Below are 27,371 nucleotides of genomic sequence, written 5' to 3' on the forward strand. Positions count from 1 at the left end.
GATCCTGGATAAATAATATATTAAAATTAGTCACAACTGGCCAATATTTTACTTCAGATTCCTGGAAGCACAACAAGCCCATATGAGATGACAAAAGGTGATGTGTTAGTCATACCCTTTGTGTGACATGATGTCACAGCCCTGGCATTCCCCACATTGCAAAGATCTCTTAGAATTATTTCTAGTGTCATTTTAATGGTAAAATTTAACTTAAAAAAAAAAAAAAACCAAAACCTTTTAATCTCAAAATGGTCACAAACTCATGGACATTTTAAGACTAGTGCCTACGGCTCCCTCCCATATGTTCTTTAGTTGCACTTGCAGATTGGGAAGATTATGCTAGTTACCAATGACATAATCAAAGCTACCTAACTTGACAGACAGTCAATACTCAAATGCTGGCACATTTTCATTGCTGTTGCTGGTGGTGGTGTTTTTATTTTTCTTTTTTCTATTTTATTATGTTCTTATACCTCTACCTTCTTTCTAACCTTTATTCCATCCTGATCCCTTCCAACCCCCCTATACTAGGTAGGAGAAAAAGGTTAAAGGGATAAGGGGGCATAGACCTGTATAGGCTACTTTCTGCAGCAAGCCCAATCTTTGTCATCAAAACACCCAGCAATCCAGTGAACAAACAGCAACCCAGCAGCCCAGCAGCCCAGCAGCCCAGCAGCCCAGCAGCCCAGCAAATGGCAAAGGCAGCAGTAAATGCTGCAGCAGGACCAATCAGCAGCAGCCTCTGCTTTCTTCTGAGGAATAGCTCCCACTCCTCTTGGGACTCTGGCACTTATTTCCTCTTCAGAATCTCCAGAATTTAACTATCTGCAGCTGGAAAAAACATGCCCCTTCAAGTGCACAAGGCAATATACTGAAGCAGAACCACATCCCATACATACCTGAGATTGAAGCAAACACATTTCAGATAAAAATAACTGGGTTTTTAAAGAAACCAAAATTCTCACTACACTCAGGTTGACTAATTGTCTTAAGATGTTCTTTTAAAATTAAAACAATAATTTAATTTAGTTAATTCATTGTGTGTGTGTGTGTGTATGTGTGTGTGACAAACATGCCATAAAACATGTATCAGAGATCCAAGGACAACTTTCAGGAGACAGCTTTTATCTTTAATTTTGTTATGAAAAGAACTTTCTTGTTGTTTCTTCTTCTGCAGAAGCTAGATGGCTCAATCCTAGATGATTCTTACGTCTCTGTCTCCACAGAAGGCTAGCATTACAATTGCCATCATAGCATCCAGGTTTTTCTTTTTAATTATGGGTTTGTGCTGTGACTTGTGTGGCTTTAGGGATTGACCTGAAATGGCAATGAGAGGATGAAGTAAAGGACAGACACAAAGACACACAGACACACATATACACAGTTACACAGATACACAGCCATACAGTTACACAGACATGCACACACACACACAGACACACAGATGAACAGATGTACAGATTGACACACACAGACACAGAGAAAAGTTCAGATCAGGTGGGCCATGTGTTCTGATGAAGCCATGGTAACAGTGGGGAAACTCAGTCACCTGTGAGGAGAAAGGAGCTTTGGTTAATAGTTTCTGCCTGCACTGCTAATATTGAAAATAGATCAGGAGAAGGATTTACCATTTGTATGGGTCTGAAGCACAGGGAATTTGACATGGATAGCCATCTCTTGTCAATAGTACACATTCACTTAAGACTTCAGCTATTCCTTACAGTTTTGGGTTAATTTTAAAAGTCCAACAGTCTTAAAAAACATTGAAGACTTTATAAGTTCAATGTCTATTAAAAATTTAAAAATCTCTTAACTGTAAGATCCCATTAAAAACTGAGTTAAATATTTACTATTCCAGAAAGAAAATATTTGGATATGGAAACATCCAAATCAAAGAAAAACCCAAAATTTAGCAGTATAGCTTAATGTCTGGCATCTGGAACTCATAATCATCTGGATTCCAAAGAAATTGGGACAGTTTGCTTCTCTGGTTCTGCCATCTGCAGAACACACAGCTAGTCTCATAAACTTAAGTTGGCTTGATTTCACATCTGCTGCTGTCTGTGGTGGATGGTCCATGGTCCTAGACTCTCCAGCATCCTGTGGTTTTCTCTGCAACTGAGGCTTCATGTTTCCAGTAGCCTCTTCTTGTCTCTTCTCAAGTACCCTGACCCTGATATGCTATCAGTCCTTATCTTCTCTCCAGGGTCCCATAATCCTGTATCTCTCATGTCTTCAAAATCAGGTCCAGGTCAGAAACATACCCATTGCCAAGCTTGGCTACCAGCATTGGCTCCTCTGGACCATAGATTCAGCTTGCTGACTCCCAAGGAAATACTTCTCCGAAGATTTCACTCCAATGGTAATAATCTCTTTTTTAATCACAGCTTATTTTCAGTTTTAACTGACCAGCAAAGGTTTCACTTCAATGATGCTGACCTCTTTGAAAATCACAGTTATTCCTTCAGCCCCACTGTGAACAGCAACAGAGATTCTTAGTCAAAATACCATATGAGTGTGTCACAGACCGGTCCCAGTCGGCCTCCCTCAATCTGTGGAAAAGTTTTTTGGGTCCCTGTTACAGGCAAGCAAGGAGTTGTGGAGAAAAGGGTGACAAACAGACATGAACACAAGGGAGTGTGGTATCTGAATGTATTTTCTCAAAGCAAGCACCAATCTTATAATCCAGAAGAAAAACAAGAAAGCTAGGCTAATACATCTGCCAAGGGACATTGGTTCTTTTTTGTTGTTGTTGTTGTTATTTCGCTCTCTCTCTCTCTCTCTCTCTCTCTCTCTCTCTCTCTCTCTCTCTCTCTTTCTCTCTCTCTCTCCTTCTCTCTCTCCCTCCCTCTCCCCCCTCCTCTCTCTCCCTTCCTTTCTTCCTTTCTTTCTTTCTTTCTTTCTTTCTTTCTTTCTTTCTTTCTTTCTTTCTTTCTTTCTTTCTTTCTTCCTTTCTTCCTTTCTTCCTTTCTTCCTTTCTTCCTTTCTTCCTTTCTTCCTTTCTTCCTTTCTTCCTTTCTTCCTTCCTTTCTTTCTTTCTTTCTTTCTTTCTTTCTTTCTTTCTTTTGTATTTATCTTCCCCCCATTCCTCCTAATTAGCATTCCACCTTTTTCTTTTTTTAAAAAAAATTTTATTAGATATTTTCTTCATTTACATTTCCAATGCTATTCCAAAAGTCTCCCATACCCCACCCCCTCCCTGGTACACTGGCTCTTAACACAAAACAAAGAAAATGCATACATATGGATTTTAGAGAAAGCAATGTGGAGGCCAGGTTATGTCCTGCTCTAGGTGACTCCCTATCATTTAAAGCAGTGGTTTTCAAAGCTTTCCCTTTCCCTAGGAACTCTGCCTTAAACAAAGACATCTGGCACCATTTATGAGTGCAAATGCAGAGGCAGGATGACTCCCAGCAAGCAATTTTACATGTGCTGACATCAACACCTGTCCATCGCCACAACGAGGCACCAACTATTCCTAAGAGGAAAAAGATGTAACCTATATAACCACAAAGTGGATTGGGAACATATGATCATATGGTATATTAAAACCATATCATAGAAACTATTGAGAATTTACCTAACACATCATGACAACAAAGTGAACAGCACCCTACCTGAACCACGTAAAAGGGAAAAAGCTGTAATGAAGACATCCCTATGAACCTGTCAACTATCTTGTGTGTGCACTGGAAGACCGACAGACATAGAAGTCCTGAATATCCTTGATGCTTCAGCTCAGCATGCTACTTGATGTCCTACAGTTTTATGTCACCCACTAAAGTTTCTAGTTTTTGTCAGGTCCTATGTCTCTTAGGCTCTACTCTACCCTGCAACCCAATAGCTTGGCTATGTGGGTCGACAAAGTCTTCAACCAGATTAATAAAGGTCTACTGTAAACACCTGCAGTGACTCTTCATATATGCATCATCTTTCTGCCTCTTCAAGGTCTCTGACATCTGAGGCTTCTTTAATCCTTTTATAGCCATTCTATTTCATGATATATTGCATAACATTCTGTATATAACTGTGCCAAGTATAATAAGATGTGATCCAAGAGTTAACGTTAGTAATTATGGTTGGTTTTCTTGTGCCGTTTCGTTTGGTTTTTGGTTTTTAAGATAAGGTCTCACTCACTATGTAACCCTATCTGGACTGGAACTGTCTTTGTAGACCAGGTTGGCTTCAAGCTTTCAGAGATCTCCCTCCTTCTTCCTCAAGTGCTAGGATTAAAAGTGTGCACCACCACACAGGGCACTATTTAAAATCAAAGTAACAAAACCTGTGATTACAATGTCCAGCTGCCAAGAAAAATCCAAATTACTAGGTAAATAGCAGGAAGAAAGCTAATACAACTCGTGAATGAACCGTTTTGCAACAAATTCTGGCATTGTGGAAAGACACAAGCACATGTCTGTTCCTGGAATACAGCTTTAATGGCAGGGGGGGAAAGGAACTTAGGAGAGTCTGATACCAAACCTAGATGTGACTTTGTCTGGGTCTCTAATTACTAAAAACATAAACTCATTTAAAACAACAAACAAACAAACAAACAAACAACAACAACTCCACCATGATCACTAAAAGAATGGTCAGTAAATCACATGGGGTGACTGAGAAGTGGGAGGCTCTTCACCATCCTTCACCAAAGAGTGAAAACCAAAGGGATCTACATCTGCCAAAGGAGACCAAGGTAATATGTGGTCTCACATCCTGTGCTTGCTGCAATACTAGGACCTTTTGCACATCTCCAATTTCCTGACTTACCTCTTTTGAGGGACAGTTATCCTAAAGGGTCTCAGTAGGAAGCTCTGATTCCTCTTGAGGAAGAAGTAAATGCATTTAAAAAAATTTTCCCAGACAATTCTTATGTTGAAATTGGGGTTTTGGTTTCTTTGCAATCCTTCACATGACCACATCTGAAAAATTAATTTCCATTCTGCCCTGAAGGCATTACACACAAATCATGGCATTGTCAAATCTCATAGCCATTTTAAACATGCCAGGCTAACGGTTCAAGCTGAAAGTGGAAAGGATTTTCCATTAAGCTGCCTATAGTAACCTAATACAAAGAAGGCAATTGTCACTAGATGATTCATCTAGTTAGAACCTCAACTCCCTTTCTGGGTAGAAAATATGAAGCTTGCTTGTTTATATTAGACACCAAGCAAATACTTACTCATAATTCAGCTATTCTGTATCCAAGCAAGGCAGAGACTCCAAACAGGGAGGTAGAAAGGCAAATGTTCACTTTGGCTATCAGTAAACGTCATAGCCTGTCTAAATTTGTCACTTTTCCTTGTCCTTGTGTTTGCCACTACACACACACACACACACACACACACACACACACACACCTCAACTTTTCACTGCTGTAAGGTCATTTTTGATAAAATTACCCCAGGGAAATACCAGCAGTAACCTGAGTTTTCAGTCTGATCAGTATCAGTGGGAAATTTGCCATGTTGCTATTTGACAGCTACAAAAGCCAGTTTGTTTTTGACTGGGCGTGGCAGAGCCTAGTCAGTAGAGCCTGAACTCACTGATTCATCATGATTGCTTGGAGCATGCTCACACTGAATCTTATTTATGCTTCAAACTAAGTGGCTGAGAACTCGGAAGTCAGAGAAGCACTTGGTACAGATGCTCAACAGGATTTCTTTTCATTCACAACTGGATGACATAGCTTCTCTGTTGCTAGGGATCTCTGAAAAGTGGTGTTGAAAATCACCATCATTAAACACTCGTGTAACATCAGCAACTGAGTGAGCTTACCAAAGTGGGAGAGGGACAGACCAATGGCCAGCCTCTCCTCTGCAAGCATGCATATTATTGTATAAGGCTGAAAGGCAGATGGGCATGGGAAGGTAGGGTGAATGCTTAGATCAGGAGGAAGGAAATAAAAGAGAATAGACTTTCTTTTTCTTTCTTCTTTTTTTTTTTTTTTGAGAGAGAGAGAGAGAGAGAGAGAGAGAGAGAGAGAGAGAGAGAGAGAGAGAGAATTACTGTAAGTTATCTTTAAATTTGAGATCCTTTGGTTTCATCCTCCAATATGCCAAAACCACAGGACTTCCCATGTCTGGATGAGGCTTGCTTATGTCTTATTCTGAACATAGGAGGTGTTTGTGTAACTGTGTGGCCCTTGTTTGTTAAGAGTCTATTGTGCTACAGTAACTAACACCAAGCTACTGGACACTAGCCTTCCCTTGAGCGTTGAGTTGCCAGGCAGGGTTCAGGTCATTCAGCTCCCATCAGTGGAACCTCTTATATAAAAGACGTCAAATTAACCTTCAAACCTCGGGTCTCAGAAAAATGGAGTTCAAAGGGTGAATGTCTTGAAATTGTGGTTTGGTTTTTTTTAAGATAAGAAATCCCTAAGTCTGTCTAGCTAAGTCTGTTTCTCATTAGACATATGAAGCAGTTAAAAAAAAAAAAAAGAATCAAACCTGCAGAAAAGAGAATGCCTGCCTGAGTCACAAAACCAAGGAATAAAAATCCCAACTGTCACTTGTTGGCCTTGTGGTCCTGGCCTGCTTGCTTCCTTAGCTCACAAGCTCCAACTTCTCACCTGGAAAATTAACTCCTGAAGGAGAAACAGCCCTGTTCATCCTCCTTCTCCTGCCCTGTGCTCTTCTCTCTTCAGCACAACAAAACTGGGGAATTACCTAAGCCCTGATAGCTACTGACATTCTCTCCAGGGCAAGGCAGATGTAGGAAGTAAGCCAACTGGGAGAGAGCCTCACGTTTTGGGGGTAGAAAACTTGACATCTCACATCATAGGGGGAGTGTTGGGAGTCTGATGTCTCTTGGTCCCATTTCACAATAAGAACCATGTGCTTCTCACTGTGTAGATGATTATTTAATTTTAATATTTCAGAGTTACAGGCTAGTGATATGGCTCAGTGGGTAAGAGCACTGACTGCTCTTCCTAAGGTCCTGAGTTCAAATCCCAGCAACCACAGGTGGCTCACAACCATCTACAGCTACAGTGTACTCATATACATAAAATAAATAAATCTTAAAATAAATATTTCAGAATTACTTATTTATTCACTTTATATACATAAAATTTATTGAAAATAGATCCTTTTCATATATATGCATTTCATATATATATATGCATTTCATATATATATGTATATATATATATATATGTATGTATCTATCTATCTATTACACATACATACATACATACATACACATATAGATTCTGATTACAGTGCCCTCCTACTCCTCCCAGTTCTCCCCACCTTTGTTTTAATCTCTGGCCTTTCTTCTCAACTGGACCTCAGTAGCTTTATTTATTTATTTATTTATTTATTAGTAGCATTATTTATAAAGCTATAAGTTTGGACTGCCTACATCAGTACACTTCAGTTCTGGCTGTTCATCAGAATCCCTTGGGGGTGGAGCTTTTTCTGACCAGCTTTCGAGACTGCTTCCCTAGAGCCAAGTCAACACAAGTGGTTTTGAAGACCTGATTCTTGCCCTGTGTAGAAAGTCAGGATCACAGGCTCTAGCTACTGAAAATCAAAGGAAATGATACTCCAAGGGGCAAACAAATCTTTCTTTTATTTAGTGTTTGCACACAGTCTGTCTCATGCATGTTCTGAAACCCCAATCTAAGCCATCCACTAGGAAGTCAGGCTGTGCAGCCTGTTGCTGGGCAGGGAGAACCACATGTTTAGAGCTTTCAGTTGTGGCCCAGGAAACGCAGGGAGTGCTTTGTTTGAAAAACACAGCTGAAACCTGGGAGATTCCTCAGCTGGGGGCTGCTGTGAGATGCTTTATGAGATCTACCAGATAAGCGTGAGGATGTCAAGGGATAAGAAATCAACACTGGTTTAATCTTGAACCTAGAATTTTATTTTAACCCATGAACAAAGTGAGCTGCAGTTTAAAGAGGGGAAAAGCCAGGTGGCTGTGCGTAAGACCATTTTCTACTGCTTCTTTTCAACTGCTCCTTTGCCTGTGTGTCATGATTACAGTTTCAAATAAAGAAAACTACAGACCACCTACATTAGTAGACTCCAACTCCAGGTAAGCATTAGACTCACCCACTGGAGTGTGCTTCTCCTTTTGGTTTCAGGCATGATGACTGAGCACAGTGTCTTCTGTCATGTGTTTGCAGAGCTGCAGTTAACTGTGCAGGACTCACAGGTGTGATCTCTGATGCAGTCGTATCTAGTGACACTCAGATCTTTCAGAACCTGCTCTGGGCACCGTCTCATGACTCAAAGAAAAGGTACAGCTGTATTCTTTCATGTGGACTGAGAAAGTAGAACCAGGTTTGTTCAGAAAACTAAGTCCTACAGACAGAGAGAACAAAGATGCAGGAAGGAGTATGACCAAGGCCCTCTTGCTCCCCTTTGCTCCCGAGTCCCATGGTCCTATCTGTTATTCTCATCTGAAATTTCATAATGAATGCTTCTATAGATAAGGCAGCTGAGCTTGTATTTGTTACTTATAGTCATAAACTCTAACGAGCATGGTCACTACATATGAGTTATAGCACTTGTCATACTCACAGGAGTAAGAAGCCAGTGTCTTCTAGACAAGCAAGGGACATATGTGTAGATACAACCAGGAGAGAGGAGATCTGAGTACGAATCTATCTCTAGACTCTCACAAACACACGGAAATATAGGCTTCTAATTTTAAGTTCTTAAAGGTTACCAAATTCCATTGCCAACAAGCTAAACAACCTTTGGGAAAGTTTTTGTTGTTGTTGTTGTTGTTGTTTGCTGTTAACATCTTCAACTCTAAGATGTCCAGTGTGGTCTATGAAAACACTGACAGTCACTCTCTCAAGAGTTCTTTCAACATAAAAAGCTGTACTAACATGGCACTTGGTATCGTAGGAGTTTTCTGTGGAATTATTCTTGAAAGTATTGTGTACATTAGATGGAGTGCCCAAACAGGCTTGTGAATGATGAGTAAGATTTAAATGTTTTTAAATTTAAATATAATAAATTTTGAGTCTGGGGAGATAGAAAAGTTGGTAGTACTTTCAGTTCAAACGTGAGGATCCCCATCTGAGTTCAGATCCCCAGTTTCCGTGTAAAACAAGGCGCATGGCAGCACCTGCCTGTAATGCCAGCCCTGGCGAGGCAGAGACAGGAGGCTCCGGGAGCTCCCTGGCCTGCTAGTCTAACCCGTTGGTGAACTTCAAATTCAGTGGTAGTATCAAAAACTAAGGTGAATAGAAAATTAAGGAGGAATCTGCCCTCATACCCCTGGCCGCCATGCATATCTGCTCTCATCCATACACATGCACAAGTACATAAACATGATAAATGTCAGCTCTGCCTAACTTTTCAAGCTCTGTTGACTTTTCTTATATGCAAACAACCTTAGAACCAAACATTTTCAACTTCAATCTATTTCTGTGAACAAATATTTATTCATTTGCCAAGTGTTTATTGAGAGTCACTGAAATGCCTGCCATTGTGTCGAGTATTCTGCTCTTATGAGGTGAGCTGAAGTGTCCAAATATCTGGTAGCTCAGTCTCATTTTGCACTGGAAAGGATACAGATTCATACCTGTGGTCACATGGTGTGGGCCACAGTTGGGCTTGCTGTGTTTAAAACAAAATCATGAGCAGGCATGGAAGAAGTGGGGTGGTACAGTATACTTGAAGGCATGCTTGAAGAAGTAATGAGTTTAGCCCAGGGAGCACAGGTAGGGTGGGCCAGGGAAGAACTTTCTAGAAGGAGCAGCATACTAAATTATGGGTTTGAGTGCTTGAGACCAGTGCTCAAGAATCTACAGTTCTACACTATAGTTAAAAAAAAAAAAATTCTCCCAGAGGCATCCGTTCATTGATTCCAGAGGTGTGCAGGAGCTGGGTGTGAGCCAGGGCTGTTGGGATGCTAGTATTTAAAAACTAATCAGGAACAATAACAATAAACAAAAGCAATGATGTCAGATTGATGGAGCCCCAGAAAAATAAACAAAACAGAGATGAAGTTAAAGTGTCTTGCCTGGAAGAGTGGGTGGCTGGAATTAGTGAGTTACTAGTAAATAATGTGAACTGTGTTGTTGCTAAATGCCACATGCGTCAGGATTTACATAGGTTGACTTGTTGCTTCACATCACGCTCCATGAGATAAAGTTTATCATCTGTCTCAGAGAGATCTACTCTGTCGTGTCCTTCACCCGACCCCCTTTTCCCATTCACCATAATCTTAGACGCTCTGTAGTTCACTTATTAAAAACAAGTCTTTCTCATGAATGGATGCTCTATAATAGCAAAAAACAAACAAACAAACAAACAAACAAACAAACAAACAAACAAAACCTTGTTTTCTTTACCACTGTGTTTCCAGCCATTTTATAGAAAGGCATAATGTGAACACAATAAATATCAGGGATGAATAGACAATTAGAAACCACAGAACAGATAAGTTGAAACAGACTAAGTAGCCAGGTGGTGTCAGGACCATGAAAAAATTACCTGAGTATCTAAGAAGACTTTCAAACTGGGATCTTGAGTTCCCAGAAGGTACTGAAAACAGACGGACTACTAGATTGTCATGCCATGAACAAGTTTAAAGGAGCATGAAAGCTGGGAGGATGCTTAGCAGTTAAGGGGGCTGGATGCCCTCCCAGAGGACCTGCTTTGATTCTAAGAACCTACATGGCTCCTAACAACCACCTATAACCCCAGCTCCAGGGAGTCTGATACCATCCTCTGTCCTCCTCAGGAAGTAGGCATGCACACACACAGTGAGCACATGCAGGCAGAACATCCATCTGCTTGAAATAAAAAGAAATAAACCTTATAAACATACTTTTAAAAGAACATTGGTTCCATTGTTTTATGCATTCAAGTACTTAACAGTATTTACTAAGCACTTGGACTACACCAGGTGTTATGTCAAGCATGGTGACAATGGTAGACAACGCAGAGGTACCTGCAGTCTGGGAAAGAGGAGTGAGATGGGCAACCACACAGGATAATCTCAGGGGATGGTAGTTCTGCACTAGGTGTGATAGGATGGAGAATAGTGGGGGTGGGACTAGGCATCAGCAGACAGGTCTTCAGAGAGGCCTCTGGGCAAATTACATGGGTTTGCATTCCTTTATTCAACACCTGAGCTTCCAGATTACATATTTGAAATATGTAATATATATATATATATATAATTACATACATATATATGGTAAGTATATATATTTACATATTTGTATACATATGTATATGGAATATGTAATATATATGTTTCCATATTCATATATATGCATATATGTGTGTATATATACATATATATATATATATATACTCAAGCTTGAACATGAAATATACTTAATATTTTGTGTGTACACCTAGCACAATACACATGGGATGAAGCTAATTATAGCAGTAAATATTTTCAATACATCTTAGGTTTGGTGGCTCTATTTTATTTTATTTTTGTCATAGTAGGAATCAACTTAGTGACTATTGCAAAAAGAGTAGAGCCTGATAGAACAGACCACCCTCCAGATGAGGGAAGTTATTCAAAATAGGAGGCTATACTCTGGAGCCCTAGTACTAATCTCCAAGGAACCAGCTTGTTCTCTCGAGTGTTAAGGGCCCTTCTGAATACTTGCAGAAACATCACTCTTAACCCCTGCCCCAGTTCTTTCTCCAAATATAAAGCTCACCTCAGTGCACTGAAGATGAGCATTCGGTTACGACCTTCCACATGCTGGGCAGGAGCCCAAAGGCCCATTCCCAGGCCCTATGCCAGTGTTTTGATGGCACTCCACTACATGGGAGCAAATATGGAATTTTTCCACATGTGCTGTCACATCAGTGCCGAAAAGATTTTGGACTTTGGAGCATTCTATCAGGACATCAGATTTGCACATCAGGGAAGCTCAACTTGCATGTGAGTAGAAGCCTACAAAATGATGCTCCAAGAGAAGATGATGCTCAGAGCAGAAACAGAAGTGGGTTAGAGGTAGGACCAGCACCAAGGGTTATGAACTGAGACCAGAAAGGCTCTGTGGAGGTGGCAATTGTGCATATCAAACAGTTTTGAGGCCAAAAGAAAGGCCATGGTTATCTCCCAGCTAAGGTCTGGTTAGTAACATGGCCACATGGTTAAGAAATTGTCCCCTCAAATCACACGTTTTTTTAAAGTTTTAAGCCAGAGTCCTAAACTGAGGTTAGGTGATCATCTGCAGAAGCACAGGACTCTGAAGGAGACAGGAGGGTGAGTAAGGAGAAAAGATGTATTATAAAGGCCAGGCATGGTGGCATACTCCTGAGACCTCTACTATCAAAAGGTTGAGAGCAGAGAATCTCTTGGTTCTTGGCTACCCTGTGCCCTTCATTTTGTTATTCCAAAAGCACAAGACAAGGTTGACATTTCATCTGAAAATACCTTACATCAAATCTTTGCAACAGGGTCAGGTCGAGCAGCTTATGTTCCATGGCTTCTGGCCACAGCTAAAGGTCGTTAAAGAAGAACCTCAGAGAACATCAGACATGAGTGAACTTTATCTGAGGTTTTGGTTCTTAAACTTGAGAGAACAAAAAGAATTCATGCAGGGAACTTTCTATTCATTGTGTTGTGGGTGAGTCCTAAATCTTCATGTGTGATTAAATGAGTAGACATAGAAAATGATCTACCAATTGGCTTCAATTAGAGCTTATGAATCTCTAGAAATAATGAAAAAGTGATTGATTATATACAATGGCATTGCTTTTTTCTTTCTTTTCCTTTGTTTGGATTTTGTTTTTTCTTTTTGGAGAGAATCACTATCATAGCAACACAGTCACAGACTTGGTAAATCTAACCATTGGTTCAGGTTCTCTTCTAATATAGTTGTGCAGACAAAGGGACAGTCTTGGAAGGTAAATGACTTGCCTCAGTTCACAAAGCTGGAAGGAAGGGATACTGTGTCTTACTTCATACTTTCTGAAATATCCAAGCCCCACACCCTCTCTTCTTTGCACTCCTGATCACAGGCATGGGAGAGAGAAGACAGCAGAGGATTTCAAAACTAGGGGTTAGGGGGCAAAGTCCTCAAATGGACACTTTCCCCCATTTTGGCTATTAATGGGACAGATCAATAGAATAGCAGATTATAATGAAAACACTCCAACTAAGTGTAACTGGGGTTTAAGGGCAGAATACCACCTGGTTTAATATGCCACTTAGAAAGATAAATTATCACAATAATTTATCACAGAGAAGGGAGATTTAATCAATATACACTGAACAGGACTAAATAATGTTGTCCAATGACCGAATGCTCATCTTCAGTGCACTGAGGTGAGCTTTATATTTGGAGAAAGAACTGGGGCAGGGGTTAAGAGTGATGTTTCTGCAAGTATTCAGAAGGGCCCTTAACACTCGAGAGAACAAGCTGGTTCCTTGGAGATTACTACTAGGGCTCCAGAGTATAGCCTCCTATTTTGAATAACTTCCCTCATCTGGAGGGTGGTCTGTTCTATCAGGCTCTGCTCTTTTTGCAATCCATAATGACCAGACTAGAGACCATGAGATGCCTTTTAGAGGCCTAGAAGGTTGATAGTAAGATGCCAGCTCTTTCATCTTGTGCTTGTCCCCTTGAAGGAGAATGACATAGGCTAACTATTAGCAGTTTCTAGAGAGACACATCATGAATGATTTACCTATCAGCATGTGCAGGTAAGTAGGAGACCCAAAGTAAAGGATAGGAATGCAAGACAAAAGGTAAAGGTGGCAGACTCCAGTCTGCTTCCACTGACCTTGTAGGCAAAGCAAGGAGTGGATGCCTTTTAGGAAAATCAGTTTCTAAGTGCTTTGCTATGTTTTAAAAGAATTCAGCCATTTGCCTATATTGCTCTTTCAGCCTTATCAGCTATGGGATGCTATCTAGACAGGACTCACAATCCAGCACAAAGACCATACACCCTGTTGTTAGAAGTGTGCTGGAGACAGAGTGAGACTTTTATGGGTCTAACTCTGCACACACCCAGATGGTTCCGGTTTTCCGGCATTTACATTTATTTATTTCTTCAGTCCAGTTGGGAATGTGACTTCATCACTTATTGTTAGTCTCTGCGCTGTTTAGTGGCAGATTGTATCCTTTTTTTTTTTTTTTTTTTTAGGTATTTTCCTCATTTACATTTCCAATGCTATCCCAAAAGTCCCCCATACCCACCCCCCCACTCCCCTTCCCACCCACTCCCCCTTTTTGGCTCTGGCATTCCCCTGTACTGGGGCATATAAAGTTTGCAAGTCCAATGGGCCTCTCTTTCCAGTGATGGCCGACTAGGCCATCTTTTGATACATATGCAGCTAGAGGCAAGAGCTCCTGGGTACTGGTTAGTTCATATTGCTGTTCCACCTATAGGGTTGCAGTTCCCTTCAGCTCCTTGGGTACTTTCTCTAGTTCCTCCATTGGGGGCCCTGTGATCCATCCAATAGCTGACTGTGAGCATCCACTCCTTTTCTATAGCTTTGAGATACTACTGATCTAAGCTGGAGTCTCTAGGTTCTTCAGTCTTTCTCAGCTTCCTTATCTGACCTACCAAGGAAGGGCAAATGAGCCCCTTCTTCTTCCAGCTTCCACCCTAAGCCGTGCCGTGGGCCTCCTTCACCTTTTCTGGCACTGCTTTGCTACACGGCATTAGTCAGGAATGTTTGAGCTGTTGTGTTGTTGGATACCATCTCTCTCTGAGGCAGCTGCCCTCAGTCGCGCTGACCCAGGGAACCCAGCTATGGGATCTGTCCTGCCTAGCTAGCCGCAGGCAGAGGAAAAGAAGCCACTCTGTAATTTTCCCAGCAGCCTCCTTAAATCTGTGGGTGACAGCTTGGACACGTTGCCTCAATCAGACACGGAAATGAGCTCAGAGCTTAGGAAACTTGCCCCAGGTCGCAAATTAAATTGGTGTCAATGTAGAAGTGAACACAGCCTCAGACTGGAAACGGTCCAAAAGGCTGCAAGAGAGAGATCACAGCTCTTTCCAAGGCCCAAAGCATCCGTCTCTAAACAGTTACTGGAAGACTGTGCCAGACTTCCCCTTCGTCTTTATCCTGTGAGCAAGCGGCATAGTGGATTAGTCATTTTCTCTCTTGCAGGTGACTGAGGATGTTTCTCACATCCTACTACTGGTTTCGTTGTCCCAAGGATTTCATTTGAAGGGCGGGGCACTCCATTACTTCCCTCCACCCCAACCGGAGTCTGAAGTCTGGACCAATGAAAGCTTAGAACCTCGTTTACTGGCACTAAGCACTGGCACTATTTAAGTGTTAGCAGGAATGGGCTGTGAGCATCGGCTTTCTCCACAAAGGGGCACGCTATCATCCGATCTGTGGAACCGCTGAGCTGAAGAGAGGGAACAGAGGAAAGCCTGCAGGACTCCTGGTGCCACTATGTGCTATGTAAAGTGTGCAAGATACATCGGATACTCTCTGGTGTGGGCTGCTGTCTTCTGCATCGTAGCTAATGCTTTGCTCTACTTTCCTAATGGGGAGACAAAGTATGCTACAGAGGACCACCTCAGCCGTTTCGTGTGGTATTTTGCCGGCATTGTAGGCGGAGGCCTGCTGGTGAGTCACTCAGAACTATTATCACTAAAACTTCCTCTCCTCTCGAACGGCAGAGTGTATTCTTCTCATGCGACGTTTTCTATAATGCCCATCTGTAAAAACTGGATTTTGTCGTTGTTGCTGCGCTCTCTCTTTGAGAGCAGAATATTCTAAGGTTGTGTTAAACTTTTGCTGACCTTATTAGATGTTGCTTTAGTAAAACCTTTCACCTTAGAGAGAAGTCTCTTTTCTCAGAAGTTTTTACTTTACAGCTTGAGAAATGATCAGTTTCCAAGGAGACTTGAGAGACTATCGAGTTTCTGAGTGCCGGAGCAATGGTCAGTCCTCATTTGGAGCTGGAGAGAGTTGGCTGGCTCTGAGACAACAGTTTGGGGTCTAAATTACTCTCTGCTGCTTACTTTCAGGCATCTAGGACATGGGAAAACATTTAGGGAGTGAACTGGTATTTTCTAATAACTGTAAGTGGTCTCCTGAGGGTGGAGTTAGAAGCAGGTTAGCATCTCAGTCTAACGATGGAATGTGCTGGTTTATTCTCCCTCCCCCTTACAGATTGTTTTTAGTTGAAGTTGGGAGGAATTTACTTGACACAATGGGAGGTGAAGTATTAGTTTCCATCTCCACACAGATGGAATGTAGACACATTTGACTTTGTCCACTTAAAATGCTAGACTTAAGAACTGCAAAGAGAAATTTTATGGAATTGTTACGATCGCAGAGAACACTATTTCCTTTGTCAATTAAAATTAAGATGTTGAAACCTAATGGACTCCTCGTGGCATTGGCGTGGCAAATGTGCTTTGAACTTTTTGTTTTTTGTTTTTCGAGACAGGGTTTCTCTGTATGGCCTTGGCTGTCCTGGAACTCACTCTGTAGACCAGGCTGGCCTCAAACTCATAAATTCACCTGTCTGTGCTTCCCAAGTGCTGGGATTAAAGGCATGCGCCACCACTGCCTGGCATGTGCTTTGAACTTAAGCATCACTATCGTTCATGTTCCCATAATCAGTGCAAATAATACAAATGGGCATACTCACTGTTTTTGGGCTTAAATTTCAAGTAGCTCATTCTTACATGAAGAGCACCATTGCTGAGTTGAACTGGAGCCTTTGTATCTTCAAAGAAACAGATCATTTTTTTTTATGAAAAATGTTTATGTTTTCTACGTACTCAAAATGTTTCAGCCATTCTACTCAAGATTTGATCTTCTATGTTTGATGAGGATGGGGGGGAATGATATTTAAAGACAGATTTTACATTTAACAGTGCTGACAGGTCACATTTACAGGTTATTATTTCACATTCTGTGTGCTCACTCACTGTACATGGAAACAAGCAAATGTAATACTTTCGACTCTTCTTAGGCCTTTACATCATTCATGATACTTGGTTGACCTAATCAGAGGACATAGATATATTTTACAGAAACTCCTGACCCCACCCATAGGAAATCAGGAAAGGCCATGACTTGATTCTGTTTGCCTTCTGAGCAGATGCTCCTGCCAGCGTTTGTGTTCATTGGGATGGATGAAGAGGACTGCTGTGGTTGCTGCGGCTATGAAAACTACGGCAAGCGATGCTCGGTAAGCCTCCCGGTGCTGCTGCATCCTGGGGAATGTGCTTCGTTTCTGACACAGGATGGAGGGTCACTTCTTGCTTTTTCCTTTCCATAGATGCTTTCTTCTGTACTGGCTGCTCTGATTGGAATCGTGGGATCTGCTTACTGTGTCATTGTGGCATCACTGGGTTTGGCAGAAGGACCAAAGTGCAGCGATGCCAATGGAGTATGGAATTACACTTTTGCCAGCACTGAGGGACAGTATGTAACTGTTCTTTACCTAGTAACACATTCTTAACCACAATACTTAAAACTAAGTTATCTATCTATTCACCCATCCAATATTTCCTTACTCTAAATCATGCAATATGTAAGGATAGATGGGCAGTCATCAACCTGGGGAAATTCTAATCCGTGAATATACTATTGCATATATTCACTGATTTTGTTCTTACAACGACCGTATGGAGATGCTCCCATAATTCCTTTTCTTTTACAAATGAGAAAAGGGGGCAGGGAAGGATGAAGTGATCTGTGCAAGGTCCCATTGCTAGAAAGTACTAGTGAATCTTTGAGTCCAGGTTGTCTGCCTCATAGCGTTTGTGCTCAGCTAGTATGTGCTGCAAACCCCAATGACACTCAGGTCAAATGCAGCACATTTTACTAGGTCATAGAACAGTATTATAGTATTTTTATGTATTCAAAACCTAGGACAAACAATGCTTCCACCCTATGCCTGCATACGTGAAGCATGTATAACACATACACCCTTGATTCAAGTTACCAAGAGACAGAGCAAAGGTCTTCCCCACTACTCCAGCTTCAGTGTCGTTAAGACAGGCCCATTGTCTTATTCTGGGATTTCCTGTTTTTAGTCAGTTATGACAGAAGAACAGAATCAGAAAAGCTGGTGATGGACGAGTATAGATTGTTCTTTCCTGACTTGCCTTCTTTAAAAGAAAAGATATTGTGTGTGTGTGTGCGTGTGCGCACGTGCATGCATGCATGCATGCATGCATGCATATGTGAGTGCAGGTTCCAACAGAGTTCAGAATGAAGTGCCAGATATCCCCCGGGCCGAGCGCCTCACTCACTAAGAACAGGAAGACGTGAACTAATTTTCCTGTCTCTCAGTGACTTCATCTAGAGAATGGCAGTTGTCATGAGCATTAATGAGGCGATCCGTGTGAAATGCTCATGTGATGGCTGACACATTGTGATCACGGCCAGAGTTAGTTTAGGATGAACATGAAAGAATGGTAGCCTCTGAAGAAAACCCAGTACTTATTGAAGTTGGAGTCTTAATGTCTCCAACTGTCATCAACTTTGCTCAGAACATAACGTGCTCATAGAAAATGATCCCAAGTACATCCAGGGTTATGCCTATTACTAAACAGATTTTAAGAGCTGTTTGTACATCTGTCTCACTTATGCTTCTCAAAAAAAAGTCTTTTTTCTTCTAGATCATTCTTTATTTGAATCTGTTTAGGGATCTCAATACATAGAATAACTGTTAGCAGTTCCAAGCCACTGATTAAATTTTCAGTAGTTAAACAGAGCTAAAGAAAATTTTGACTCTGTGTGACCTGAATAAAAGCCTTTGTTTTACTGACAAGCAGAAACACAGGGACAGAACACCATATTCTTGTTCTGTTTTGATTTTTTTAGGGGTGGAGTGGTGGTGGTAAGTTTTGTCTTAAATCAACAAGTTGAATCTTATTGGCTCAGTGTACTGTTCCAATGTTAGATGTTTGGTTTCAAGCTGGGGCAGGAAGAAGTGATAAGAAATTGTACCAGGCCTTGTTGTTGGGTTAAGTCACTCCTGGATGTTCATTCCCACATGATTGAATCCTACTTTATTGGGAATTCAAATACTACTCTGGAGTAACAGTGGCTGGCATTCTAGGAAAGAGATCCAAGGCATGCCTATGTATGTATGTATGTATGTATGTATGTATGTATGTATGTATCTACACACACACACACACACACACACACACACACACACATACACACACGAGCACGAGAAGAAATTTCTCACGTTGTGTACATATAAAGTCACATATGACCTTAGTATGGTCTGGTGATTTTTTAGCAAAGAGAGTTCAAGTTGCTATTTATCATTCTGTGATTTTTAAACATACACAATGTTCCAGATCCTGTGCTGGTAGCTGGGTGTAAGAAGAATAGGCCCTGCCCCTGCCTGCATGGAACTGAGCCTTGCAGAGTGGGTATAAACAGGTCTTCTCTTGGGAAGGGTTTTTTGATGGTAGCCTTTCACTTTGTTTCCCTGATCCCCATACTTGGCATTGATGTTCTCAATCCGTGTTCTTCTGCTGGAGTCCATGTTCTTTCAGAACAGAATGTTCCTTACGGTGCAGCTTTAGCTCAACGTTGCACTCACACAGCAGCAGATCAGCCATCTTGGTCTAATAACTGAATAAAAGGTGCTCTTCATTGCTACAGAGCATGATGTCATGGAAGTAAAGAGGCTGAACTCAAATCCTTCTACCTTCTATTGGGAATTAACTTTTTGCTTAAAAATTAAAAAAATTATATCAACAAATTTTATTTGAAAATGAAAGCCTCTTGAGTTTTAACTTGGAAGAATTTGGATACTTTTCAAAAGAGGAAAGTGTTTAATAGCTTAATAAAATGCTAATTAAGATCCCAAAGTTTAAAATATAATGTAAAATATATTTTCCAAATAAAAAATTTACTCAATATCTTGCTCATAGACAAAGATTAAGCAATGATAAACCTGGGTAACAGGATAGAAATATGTTTTGTAAGTTTACTACCCCAGCCTGAATAGGAATAGGTCCTGCCCCTGCCTGCATGGAACTGAGCCATTTTTCCATTTTTACTTTTAGTTCACAGCCATATGATACAAGATGTTACATGGTGTTAACCATGATGCTAATATACTTTTGCTTTTCTTCCTCACAAGAAGTCATATGTCTTTTAAAGAATATAAAAATCTCCCACGTGTGAATTTTTTAACCACAGAATCCTAGATTAGTGTCAAAATTTGTGTTTTAATTTTATGTTTATCATTGGGATAATCTTTGGGCTAAACCCTTCCATTTGTTGGAACAGAGTAGCTAGCACATAATATTGTGTTAATTCATTTTCATGTTTCTGAATGAAAACCTCTAAACAATAAAGGCAATTTATGAGATATCCTCTTAAACTGTGGGCACGTGTCTGAAGTTCCTCTTCTATCCACAGGTACCTTCTGAATTCCTCTATGTGGTCCAAGTGCTATGAGCCCAAGCATATTGTGGAGTGGCATGTGACTCTATTTTCTATCCTCTTGGCTTTTGCCGCAGTTGAATTCATCTTGTGTCTCATTCAAGTAATAAACGGAATGCTCGGAGGCTTATGCGGCTATTGCTGCTCTCGCCAACAGGTGAGAACTTGTGGGATTGTGTGGAGGTCTAGCCCTGTAGTGGCAACAAGGCTCCATTCTTCTCCGTAAAGGCAAAACCAGGCACAGGCAACTAACTAGAACCTACTCTACTTCATCTTTGTGGGGAGGCATTTCTTACATTCAATTTCGGCTGCAGAACCGAGTCTCATAGACTGAGTCACCTTGGCTTGTAGATCGTTCTGTGGGCACAGAAACACTTGCCTATAGACACAGTACCTCCTTCAAGTCAAGTCCCCTGTATGTTCCACCCACCCAGCTCTGGTTACAGGTATGAGTGTCAAGATACTTAACCTTCATGTTCCTAAGTACACATGAATAGTACCCAACACTGATTCCATAAGATGTTAGCACTAATCTCACTCCCCATTCACATGCTCAACTCAAGCATTGAACAAGATGTTTAAGATCACGTACTCAGGAGGTAACAGACTTCAACTCTTCAGTTATTCTATGCCCAAGCCCTTCCTCTTAACCTTGGTGCTACATTTCCTGTCCTGTTTGGTTCCCTGTAATTCTTTCCTAATAAGGAATAACAAAAATTCCTTACCCGTACTCAGTAAGCATCGAGTGCAATTAGTAGCCTTTGAATGTCCTTGTGAAAGAAACTCTATGTGAAAGAAAACCAGGAAGCTCTCATTTCCTGTGGATATGACCTAGGAATGAAATATCCACTTGTTTGTAACAGGGAAAGTTATTTTTTTCTGTTTTATTGAAATATTTTTTCTATGTCTCTATAAATCGTATATTATTGAACAGATGGGAAGTTAAAATCGGCCATTTTAGGAGGTTGCTGTTTTATGTCTTATTATTTAAGACAAGATAAAGTAAAATTATTTCACTTATATTTTCTATTTCATTCCATTTATCTCCTAATTCAATGTCTTTTGACTTGCCTTGGAAATAAGGCAAAACAAAACAAAACAAAGCAACCCCCTCCCGCCCCCGCAAATATAAAAATAAGAAACCAGCAAACAAATAAAACCTAATAGAAACTAAAAGTCAGGGCTACTGGGAAACCCTTTGCTAAAAATATATGGGAAATTTTTTATTCATTTTGAGAGGAAGTTACAATTTATTTCTAGCTTTATCTATCAGGCAAATCCACAAGATTAAGAATTTCTTTGGGATCCTGCCAAATTTCCAGGAAAACAGCCTAGTGGGAAAATTTTAGTATGGCATTTTTTTTTTTTTTTTAAGGCAACTGAGGGGAAGGAGAACAGAATCAACCTTTGAGATTGATTCCTAAACGCAAACCTATGCTGTTCCTTGAAACTCAGACAAAGCAGAGAATGAACTCAGCTGCTGCTGGCCTTTGGTGCTGGGGCATTTGGGGCATAGCCGACGGAGTCGGTGGACAAAATTGATTCTGTGTTTTGTGAGGAGAGATAACTTCCTGAGGTGGAGGCAAGCATGTGGTCTGTGGTCAGAGTCACTGTACAAAGTGCTGTTTCTTAACATTTCGAAAGATCTATGACCTTTGTTTGCAAGACAAAAGGTGCTCTCTCAGGACAGGGGATTTAGTTTAGGAGAGCTGACTCCTAACTTGGTAGCATTTGATTTGAAATTCCCACGGCATTATTTTAAGTTACTCCCCTAGAATCGTGACCCAACACAAACACACTACAAGCCAATTCTGTGTCAGTATCCTGAAGTTTCCATGAACACTTTCTGTAAATTTTCCTGGGGAAGTAAGTGGGTCTGGTTTGTTTGGGAAACATTTTGTGAGCTCTATCTGATCCCTAATGGTGTGGCTGGCCTAGTTTTGATGAAAAAAAAATATTCTATGTTATGTTTACTTTGAATAAGACTGTGCATTTTGTGTTGACACTGGTAATAAGCTAATGTAAATTTTATTTTCTTTACAGCAATATAACTGCTAAAAAAGAACACAAGACAGAAGGGCGTGCTTCCTGTATTTCACTGTAATTTGTATATTTTCCCTGTGTTGTGAGACTTTGCACCTTGTGCCACATCCCACCCTTTCTGCTTTTGTAAGGAAATGTGCTGACATCAGCACATGATGTCAGTGTCTACATTCACAAACCAAACAAGGCAGCAAACTGCACTCTCTCCGAAGGGATTTTACAGACTTAAGGACTGTTCTCAGCATAGCTGAGATAAACTCTTCAGTGTTTGAGATAAAAATCAGAGCTAACTATTGTGCATATGTGCATTTTTTTTTAATAAAAGATCTCCGATTTCCTTTTTAAGACCAAGAAGGACCAAAATAAAAAAAAAACAAGAAAGATATATTTTACTGTTCATATGCTTTTTCCCATTTGTATGTGAATGAATCTCTAAGAAACCCTCTGAAGTGAGAGAAAAGCACTTACCTGGATTGGGAAATCTCATTGAGAGTGCGCTAACCCAAGTATGGGAGAGGAAATATATAATACTGACAATGTCTGTGAACACTACTCAAGGCTGAAGTTGTGCAGCTTGTAGAAACCTTTTTGCCTTGCAAAGACAAAGACTGTTTCTGTAAAGAGGAAGGTCAGGATAGTTAGACAAGAAGGAAAATGAGAAACGGTGGGAAAACAGAAGAGAGGTGGGGCAGGGTCAGGAAGCTCACAAGGGAATGCTTCCCAAGCTTGCTTCTGAGCATAAAATTAAGTATTCGCTATCATTCACCTGTGGTTTTAGTTTTATGTCTGAAGTGACACCCTCTCTCATCAGACAATTTATCGGAGTCACGTAGAGAGGACTTCTTCCTAACAGGAAGATCTATTACCTTTCCTGGAAGACAAAAGACGTTTTCAGAGTACAGGCTTCTGGGTCTGGAGATCTGGTTTCTAACGTAATAGAATTTGATTTGAAAGGTTACACACAGTGAATACACTGAGTAGGACAAGCCAATGTCATTGTCCACAGCTTCTGTTTTTCCCTCCTTCTCAGTGACCTGTGGTCTTCAGGTTGGGTAGCATCTATGCCTAGGGCTTGCTTTCCTCTGGGTCCTCTCTCCTGCTTTCCCTGCCTTATCCCCTCTTCTGCCTTTTCTATCAACAGATAACCATGGCTATGCTATCCCTCGAGGCTCTCAAATCAGCTAGATATCTTTCTTTCTGCTGGGTGCTCCAGTTATCAAAGTCCTGGGTAAGGTAGCATGTTTTTCTCTCTTGGTGCACAAATTACACCTTGTTATTTATTTATTTTAATGTAAAAGGATCCTTTAACCAACTGCTTGGCAGAATTACTTAGAGGGGGATAGAACTATGTATTTGCTCATGGTTTCGGAGCTTTCAGTCTGGGGGGTACAGGCTGCACTGATCATGGGCCTGTGGGAAAGTAGAACATCCTTCGGGTAGGAGCATGCATAACAGGACACAGATCACTTTATGGTAGAGAGGAAGCAGATAGAGAAAGGGACTGGGGACCAGATGTAACCTTCAGATTCACGTCCTCCAACAACTCACTTCCTCCAACAAGGTCCTACTTCTAAAGTCCCTTCTATCTCCTAGGACCATCCAAGGACCAACTATTAACGAAACACATTCAGATAATACGATTGGGATTTTATACAGAGGACTTGGCTTTGGTTATTCATTGTCCTGCATAACAGACAAGAGAGTTAATAGAATTTTGTTTGCTATTAGACAGGTGCATACTTCCTTTAGGCAAGATACCTGCTGTGGTGGCTGATCCAAAGTTCTAACATCTTTGTGCTATGATCCCTCTGACAATCTAGTGAAACTTGGAGACTTTTTCTAATAATATCTATAAACACATAAAATAAAATATATAGACATAAGAAGTAAATCAACGCCTTATAATATTTTATCAAATAAATTAGAAGTGGGGCTAGAGAGATGGCTCAGTGGTTAAGAGCACGGCTTGCTCTTCCAGAGTACCTAGTTTTGAGTCCCAGCACTCACACTGCAGGTTACAACTGTCTGTTACTCCAGTGTCAGTGGATCCAATATTCTCTTCTGGCTCCACAGGTGCCTACATGTGGTGCACAGACATGCATACAGATAAAACATTTATTCACATAAATAAAATAAAAATAAGTCAAAATTATATAGTAGTTGTTTTGATAGTCTACTTTGTTGCTTCACATCTGAAGACAAACAGACAATTGTCCATGTGTTCTACCTGCAACCTTGTGAGTAAAGCAATTTACTATACTTTTAAAACAGGATGCCAGTGAAACTGAGATTTTTGAGGTACCAAGAGCAATTCAGTGTGATACAAAAACATACACAAATACTCTAGGTGAAAATGGAACATTAGTTTCAATACTACTTTCTTTTATTGCATGAAGTCACAATGAAAGGAAATGCAGTTAGCATGTTGGTTAAAGGTTGGTACAAAGTGATGCTACTATTGATTTTCCACTAAAGTGTGGCCCCATTCCCCCAAAATCTACCCAGGAGCCTATAGGTAACTCTCAGGTACTGGGTTAAAAATCTCTGCAATACAAAATTCAAAAAGACTCTTAAAAGATAAAGATTAGCAGCTGTCTCTGTGTAGCCTAATGAAGAACAAGGGTCTGTGTAATAAAAAATAGACTTTATTTCTATCAGGGTGAGTGTACAGAAGCAAACTCAAGAGTTTCCCTAATCTTTTATGGACCTCAATGCAAGCTAGGTTGGGACTTGTGACATTAGTGCAGAAAAGAATTTCAAGACTTTGACTTTATTAAAGAAATTGTAATAAAAGCTTTAACCCTGAGGGCTAGGAGAAAGAATCACTTTGAAAGAAAAAAAACATGTCCAAGTGTCACTGTGGGCTTCTCATGAGAGTGTCAAATCGTGAGACAATCCCGAGACTGGGAATGGACTTCCCAAGGGAGAGTAGGAAATAATTGTCAGAGGCTTTTTAATTACATCTTAGAAACTTAAGAAATTAGTTCTTAAACATAGGACAATGGAAATTCCCAGAAATCTATGAGGGTAACCCTAGCTAAGACTCCTAGTAATGAGGGATATGGAATCTGAATTGGCCATCTCCTGTAACCAGACGAGACTTCCAATGGAGGGGTTGGGACACCAACCCAGCTACAAAACCTTAGATCCACAATTTGTCCTGCCTACAAGATATGCAGTGATAAAAGGTGGAGCAGAATTTGAGGAAAGGGCCAACCAATGACTGGCACAGTTTGAAGCCCATGCCATGAGAGGGAGCTCACTGTGACACAATTTTTTTAAAAAGATTTATTATTATACACAAGTACACTGTAGCTGTCTTCAGACACACCAGAAGAGGGCATCAGATCTCATTATGGGGTTTGTGGGTCACCATGTGGTTGCTGGGATTTGAACCCAGGACCTTCGGAAGAGTAGTCAGTGCTCTTACCTGCTGAGCCATCTCGCCAGCCCAACTGTGACACTATTAATGATATTCTGCTATCCTTGCAGACAGAAGCCTAACATAACTCTCATCAGAGAGGCTTCACCCAGAAACTGAGGAAAATGTTGCAGTGACCCACAGCCAAACACTAAGTGGAGCTTGGGGAATCCTGTAGAAGAGTGGGAGGAAGGATTGAAGGTGCCAGATGGGTTAAGGACACCACAAGAAAACCTACAGAACCATCTTAACCTGGGTCCATGAGGACTCATGTAGAATGAACTACCAACCAGAGAGCATACATGGTACAGACCTAGGCCCTCTGTACAGTTGTGCAGTGGAGTCTTTATGTGGCACTCCTAAAGCAGGAGCAGCAGCTATCTCTGACTACATTGCTTGCCTTTGGATACCTTTCCCCTAACTGGGCTTCCTTGTCTAACCTCAATAGAAGTAGACGTACCTAGTCTTCCTGTGTATTGTAATGCCAAGGCTGGTTGATAGTCACTGGAAGTTTCTGCTTTTTTTGAGGAGAAGGGGAGGTAGGGTGGATGTGGGCGAGGAAATGAGAGTTAAAGACTGGGAGGAGAAGAGGGAGGAGAGGCTTCCATCAAGATGTTAAACGAAATAAATAACTTAATAAAAAAAAGCAAAAAACAAAACAAATCCCCCCAAAACCCAAAACAAAACCGCAGAGCTGTTCAACTGACAGCAGATGCTGGCAAGGATGTGGAATGAGGGGAACGCTCCTCCATTGCTGGTGGGAGTGTAAACTTGTACAATCATTGTGGAAATCAATTTGACAGTTTCTCAGAAAACTGAAAATAGTTCTACCTCAAGACCCAATTGTACCACTCCTGGGCATATATCCAAAAGATTTTCCACCATCCCACAAAGACAATTGCTCAACTATGTTTATGGCAGCTTTATTTGTAATAGCCAGAAATTGGAAACAAACTAGATGACCTTCAACTGAAGAATGGATAAAGAAAATGTGGTACATCTGCTCAATGGAATACTATTCAGCTATTATAAATCAAGACATCATGGATTTTGCAGGCAAATGGATGGATCTTGAGAATATCATCTTGAGTGAAGTAACCCAGTCCCAAAATGACATGTGTGGTATGTACTCACTTATAAGTGGATATTGGCCATAAAGTACAGGATTCCTATGCTACCACAAACCCAAAAAATCTGAACAAGAAGGAAGGCTCAAGCAAGGATGTTTGATCTCACTTAGAAGGGGGAATAAAATAGTTATAAAAGGTAAATAGAGGGAGGGAGCTGGATGGGAGAGGGGATGGGAAGGGAGTAGGGGGGGGGTTGTCAGGATAAGGTGTGCAGAGGGACAGGAGAGATGGCCAGATGGCCATGAAAACGAATGGACATGTGCAACTGATGAGTTGTGGAAAGGTGGGGGACATCTCCAGGATGAGAGAGAGATTGGAATAAAGGAGGTGTGAGAATCATGGGGGGTGTCCTTCTCTGTGATGTGCAACATTGGCAATACGGAACCTGAAGAGGCCACCTCCTATATCCAGGCAGGAACCCCTATGGAGCAACT

At 40.9% G+C, this 27,371-nt stretch overlaps 1 protein-coding gene across 4 annotated transcripts; it reads left to right on the forward strand.

Moving 5' to 3' along the window:
• Window positions 1-7,771: 7,771 nt before the first annotated feature.
• Tm4sf1 (transmembrane 4 L six family member 1) lies at window positions 7,772-22,702 on the forward strand. 4 transcript variants are annotated; one of them, XM_029475673.2, is made up of 7 exons: window positions 7,775-8,040; window positions 8,132-8,245; window positions 15,064-15,534; window positions 17,024-17,113; window positions 17,204-17,349; window positions 20,320-20,500; window positions 22,387-22,702. In XM_029475673.2, the coding sequence occupies exons 3-7, from the start codon at window positions 15,358-15,360 to the stop codon at window positions 22,399-22,401; spliced, it is 609 nt and encodes a 202-aa protein (XP_029331533.1). In that variant the 5' UTR covers window positions 7,775-8,040; window positions 8,132-8,245; window positions 15,064-15,357; the 3' UTR covers window positions 22,402-22,702. The 4 variants fall into 4 exon arrangements, with proteins under 4 accessions (XP_085692006.1, XP_029331533.1, XP_085692008.1 ...); XM_085835880.1 differs by lacking the exon at window positions 22,387-22,702 and having other exon boundaries at window positions 7,772-8,040; window positions 20,320-20,584; XM_085835882.1 differs by lacking the exons at window positions 8,132-8,245; window positions 22,387-22,702 and having other exon boundaries at window positions 7,778-8,040; window positions 20,320-20,584.
• Window positions 22,703-27,371: the final 4,669 nt, after the last annotated feature.

The sequence above is a fragment of the Mus caroli genome, unplaced genomic scaffold, assembly GCF_978045245.1.
Source record: "Mus caroli unplaced genomic scaffold, Mus_caroli_1 scaffold_3, whole genome shotgun sequence".
NCBI lineage: Eukaryota > Metazoa > Chordata > Mammalia > Rodentia > Muridae > Mus > Mus caroli.